At 61.1% G+C, this 5,734-nt stretch overlaps 1 protein-coding gene across 1 annotated transcript; it reads right to left on the bottom strand.

Moving 5' to 3' along the window:
• Positions 1-32: 32 nt before the first annotated feature.
• LOC115307265 (ras GTPase-activating protein 4-like) lies at positions 33-4,438 on the bottom strand (the record flags this gene model as incomplete). The annotated part of the gene is made up of 14 exons (XM_029958530.1): positions 4,341-4,438; positions 3,843-3,956; positions 3,485-3,546; positions 3,244-3,373; positions 2,884-2,965; positions 2,603-2,734; positions 2,431-2,522; positions 2,097-2,220; positions 1,835-1,988; positions 1,443-1,507; positions 1,119-1,231; positions 863-1,049; positions 479-616; positions 33-272 (listed from the first exon to the last, which is right to left on the bottom strand). Coding segments are annotated over exons 1-14 (1,731 nt in total), but the record flags the coding sequence as incomplete, so codon positions are not given.
• Between the last annotated feature and the right edge of the window lie 1,296 nt (positions 4,439-5,734).

Here is a 5,734-nt window from a genome sequence, read left to right as displayed (position 1 = left end):
TGCCACACCCTCAGCCCCCAGCACCCCCCTACCTCTGCACTGGGGCTCTTGCCGAAGCTGAGGGACTCCCCAGTGAGGCAGAAGTGAAGTTTCTTGCCGGCAGCGGCACCAAGAAGAGGCCCCTTGCCCCGTGTCTTGTGCACGAAGAGCAGCCCCTCCTTCACCACGGCCGTGGGGGGGCCCAGCGGCCACCCCTCGCCCTCCTCCTCCCCCTTCTGCTCCTCTGTGCCCACCAGGTGGGTGATGAAGTCCTTCATGCGGGCGATGCCCTGCTGCAGGCAGGGCCAAGCAGCAAGGGGACCACGCCCGTCTCCTTGGCCCCTGCACCGGCCGCAGCCCTGTTTCCACCATCTGAATGCCTGGAACGCCCGGGGATTGCATGGTGTCAGCCCCGAAGACCCAGCCATCCCGAATGGGAAGCAGCCAGGCACCTCAAAGCCCCTCCCGGGTGCCACCCCTTGTCCCTTGGTGTCCCCACCTTGGCCAGCAGCAGCAGCGTGCGGCTGGTCCGCGCGTCCGCGTGTGTCTCCCGCAGCTGGAACAGCTTGGGGGTCATGACGGCCGGCGAGAAGAAGCGGAGGCAGAGGAAGCTGGTGACGGCCACAAATTTGGCATGCTGTGACCACCGAGATGGGGGAGGGAGACATGTGGGGGCCTGTCCCAAAATGGGACATCCCCAGGCACCCCACACAGCACCCAGGGCTGTTGTTTGGGTGCAGCAGGGCCCCACTCGCTGTCCCCCTGCACCCCATCCCTGGGCACTGCCCTCAAGCCCAAGAGGGGACCCCATCAACCAAAGCTGGGGACTGCACCCAGAGAGCCCTGGGGATGTCCCTGTTTGACTCCCCTGCCCCAGCCTGACCTGGTGCTGGGGGAAGCGCTCCCCGACGCGCTGGAAGAGCTGCCGGAAGGCGGCACGGATGACGGGGGGACATGCCGGGGCCGACCTGGCGATGGCGTCCAGCAGCTCGCCCAGGTAGGACTGGAGGTGCTGGCGGCCCTGCTCGATCACCTCGCCCTCCGTCTGCACCCGGTGCAGCCCCGAGCACCTGCGGGCACTGTCACTGTCACCTCCCTGTCTGGGGACCCCCTGTCCCACCTCCCCAACAGTCCCTTACCCGACGTCTTTGATCTCCACCTTGCCGGGGTCCAGCTCCACGTATTTCTTCTCCTCGAACACGCGGGCAATTGTGGGCCCCAGGACAGAGTGCAGGTATGGCATCCCTGTCACCTGCCAGGGGACAGCCCAGGGGACAGTGATGGGCCACAGGTCTGGCTCAAGACACCCTCAGGGGCACCCAGGGGATTTTCTCCAGCCTCCCAGCCCCAGGGGAAGACACAGCCCCACTAGCACTCCCAATCCTCCCCCTGGGAACTGGACCCTTGGGGACATCCCAGAGCCAGGGTGACCTGGGAAGAGCAAGTCTTGGGAAGTTTGGCACCTTGAGGAAGGACTCCATCGACTTTGAGGCCAGGGAATTGCTCCGAAACAAAGTGTTGGGCTCACCTGCAAAACAAGAGAGGTTCCATGGCCTGGGGGATGGACACAGGTTACCCACCAAGCAGCTTCAATCATGGGGGCATTCCCAGGGGCTGTGCCCTCCAACCCTGGCCATTTCCATGAGGGTTATGGGGATTTCCAAACCTCAAACCACCTGCTCCTCCACCAAACTCAGCTCAGGAGTTGCTGGGATGAACCCAGCAGATTCCTACACAGAGAACAGTGTGACGGCTGAACCTCAACCATCACCCCAAAAAATTCCCGACACAAGATCCCAGAGGTTTTGCAGCCCCAGAAGATGGTTGGAGGCCTCTGACTCCACTTCCCACTTACAGGGCTTGGCCAGCTCCAGCTCGAAAAGCAGGTCCAGGAACTCCTTGACCAGCCCTTGGCCCAGGAAGAGTTTGACCAAGTTGACGGCGACCTCCTGCCGGCACTCGGCCGTGGTGGTTTCATCCAGGAGGGTGACCAGGTGCACTTGGCCATCCTGGAGGGGAGAGGCACCATGGTGTGATGTGGCCTGAGTCGGGTACAGGCCCGGCACAGAGCCAGGGAAAGGGGGGTGCTCCAGCAGGGCTTGGCAGGGACCCCTCACCTGGCGCCCCGACTTCACCTCCTGGCACAGGAGCTGGACCAGGGGCTGGTAGCAGTGGGAAGGCAGCACCATCTCATCCCGCAGCCTCACCTGCAGCTGCAGTGAGCCCAGGCTGCCCCGGCGCCTGCAGGAGCATGAGGTGGGTCGGTGGGTGGAGGGAGAAGTACTTCACCAAGCAGGAGGTGACCCAACAGCCTGAGAAAGCCTGGGCAGGCAGGTGGAGGAGCTGCTCCTCCAAAGGATGACATTACCCAGGAATAACCCCCTCCCCAGTGCCCCTCTGGGCTCTGGGACCACCCCCAGCACACCCCAACGCCCCTGTGCCAACACTCACTCGTTCTCCATCGGCTTGGACTTGTCCGGCCGCAGCCTGAACCACCCCTCCTCCTGCCCAGCCGCCTCCAGCCCCTGGACACTGAACACCACCTGGCAGGGGAAGGCAGGAGAGGGTTGGGTGGGCAGCTGGGCAGGACCCCCTGCAGCAGTGATGGAGTTTGGGGGCTCACCTTGCCCAGGAAGTCGTTCCTGCCAACGAGGTCCCAGTCCCACACCTCCACACAGAGCTTCTCCCCGGCGGGCTCGGCCAGCTCGAACTCGAAGGTCTCGTTCCAGCGGGGGTAACACGATTTCTTGACCACCTGCAAGGGCAATGGCCTTGTGTCCCGCCCCTCAGGGACACCAGTCTAGGGATGCCAGGGAACAGGGATGGCTTCAGGCTTCCTCATGGGACGATTCCACCTGCACCACTGGCAGGCTGAGGATCACAACGAGCTGCAGTCACACTCACAGTGCTCTCCTGTGTCTTCCCGTTGTAGCGCAGGCGGACAAAGGGGTCAGAGGCCCCATTCCGGTCCTTCCTGGCCAAATCCCTGCCCAGAAGAGGAAGATATTTATCAGTGACCTCCCAAAATACCTACATGGCACCCATGGCACCCACTGCCCTCCTCAGTTCCCCAGCATGTCCCAAAGACCAGTAGATGAGGTGGACTCTGCCCCAGGACCCCCATCAGCTGCTGGGTGGTGAGGAGGATGCTCTGCATCCAAGGGACAGGACACACCAGGGAAACTGAGTCATGAAGCAGCCCAGGCTCACTGCCCGTGTCCTGGCTGCACACACAGCCCCTGCCACCCCTTGTCCCCTCCTCACCTGGCCTCCAGCACGGAGCAGCGCAGCCGCCGGCTGCCCTGGCTGCCCAGGACCTCCACCCGCAGGTGGATCTCCCCCTGCACCTCCTCGTCGGGATCCACCTCACTGAGGCTCATCCAGCCACTGTATCCTGCGGGAAAAGGGGGGATCCCCATGGAAGGGTCACTGGGGGGGCCCTTGGACCAGCTTATCCAAGGAGATGGGTCCGTACTGGGACCCCCCCAGCCACCCTTTCCCCTACCCTTGGGGTGCTCCACCAGCATGTCCCGGGTGATGCAGACCTTCCCGATCACGTCGTCGCGGCTGGAAAACAAAAGTGGGAAGCAGGACATGGCATGAGATTGGCACCCAGGCAGGACAGCCCCCAGTTCAGGGAGTCCTGGGCTGGGGCCACCACGGTGTGTCTGAACCCATGGAGCACATCAGCCACCCTCTGGTGCCAGCTGGACAATAACCTCGGGAAATAACTTCCCCTCTTTGTGTCCCAAAGCTCAGGGAAGCATGGTCAGGTCTGGATTCTCTGGTGTCTGCAATGGGGCTGAGCACACGGGGAGCCAAAGCTATAAACCCCTGAGTCCCCCTCCAGGCCCTCCCCATACCTGAGCGCATCCTCATCCATGACATAGATGGAGATGCTGTGGAAGCTGGGCTGGAGCTGCACCTCATATTCTTCCCCCCAGAACGGGGACAGCGTCTTCCACACCGTGGCAGTCCTGCAGGGCAGGTGGCACTGGTGACACAGGGGACAGGGCTCCCTCACCAGGGCACTCCCCACCTTCCCAGCCCCAGGACCTTCCCAGCTTTTGGAGACACATGTCCTTGGCCAGTCTTGAGGCTCTGGGCTGGCAAGACATGGGGGTGGCTTACAGAGTAAGGGGGGCTGTGAGCTATTAGACATCACTGTGTCAGGAGGAACATCTCAGCCCAAAGCAGGGAATAGCAGTAATAGTAGTAATGTTATTATTATTAATAGTAATAACAATAATAATAGTAACAATAATATTGTGACCACAGGAGGGTAAATGGAGGAACCCACCAGAAACCAAATTTAGGGCTCCAGCAGGTTTGGGACCAGCCAGGGACCTGCAGCCACTCACCTGATGATGGCCTCATCGTCAATCTTCACGATGCAGTATGGGTCACTGCTCCCCGTGCTGGAGGGACACAGGACAGCTCTGTCAGTGCCACCAGCCATGGCCCTGGCCTCCCACCCGACCCACGGTAATGGGTGACCAAAGCCTTCAGCCCTGATAACCCCTGCCCAGAGAGGGGACCATGCAGGGACACCCCAGGGCTTTGCAGTGCCGGGGCTGCCAAAGGTTTCCTTGGGTGGATCTGGCCATGGTTGAAGGCACGTGGTGACCTCAGCTTCACTCCCAGGCCAGGGACACACATCCCTGACCGTGTCCGGCCACTGTGTCCTGCTGGCAGCTAGAAGTGGCTTTCCTCTTCCACACAGGAAGACAAGGAAAAAACAAAACCCACCCTTTCCCAGAAGTAGCTCCAGGCACCCACAGCACAATTTCACACACCAGGAGCGAGGCCACAGCAACCTCCTCCAGCCCTGGAGCCTCTCCCCAGACCCCCAACACAGCTGCAGGGATGGGGATACCCCTGGGGACACCCCCAGGGATGCAGAGGGTGTGAAGGGCAGGCACCACAATGCTCTGACCCCGCTTCCTCCCCATGGATGACCCAAGTCATCGCTGTCAAAAAATAATCACCATTTTATAGCTTATTAGCCCAGTTTATCAGGAACGGGGGCAGGGGTGGGGCTCCTGGCTGGGCGACCTAGACTCAGCAGATCCTGGGTCATGGACTAAGGGTAGAACGGTTGTGGGCTCCATCCCACTGGCATCGGGCAGCCTGCTTCAGCTTGTATCTCCTCTCATTAATGCCGAAATTCCAGTGAACACCCATCCAGCCAACCATGATGTCTGGCGAAAACAGGCGGGGATGCACGCGGTGCATGAACTTCGTAGCCAAGACAGGGAGAGTGAATTTTCCACATTCCCAAATTCAAAACAGGTTGGGGAGTTGAAAGGTCTTTGGTGGACTTGAATGTTTTGATGTGGATGAAAGGCGTGTCGGTGCTTGCCCTAGCCTGCAAATGCGGCTGGCAGGGTTTCCTCAGGCCTGTGCATTGCACGGGTACCACAGTAACATCCCTATCCCCAGGCACTTCCATCCTTTCGGCCCCGCGGTGCTGGCAGCGCAGCAGGTTGCCAAGAGCTGCTCTCCCGGCTCCTGCTCCCATTCCATCCCAGCCGCCCGCCTGAGCGGTTTTTAGGAGAGCAGTGGGTGAAGTGCCATTAACGGGAGCTCATTGCTGACATTTCCTGCCTTGTGCAAACCATCAGGGATGCAGGGAGCAGGCAGGCGGAAAGGGAACAGCTGCCCGCTCCAGCCGTGCCCGGCAACGCGGGGCTGGCTTGGATGAGAGCTGGAAAACCTTGTCACCACGGGGAGGTCCAGGACAGCCACATCCCCT

Source organism: Manacus vitellinus, unplaced genomic scaffold, assembly GCF_001715985.3.
Source record: "Manacus vitellinus isolate BGI_N305 unplaced genomic scaffold, ASM171598v3 ctg7180002433720_pilon, whole genome shotgun sequence".
Classification (NCBI taxonomy): Eukaryota; Metazoa; Chordata; class Aves; order Passeriformes; family Pipridae; genus Manacus; species Manacus vitellinus.
Note: the sequence above shows the minus strand (reverse complement) of the source record. Positions and strands in the feature narration are given on the sequence as shown.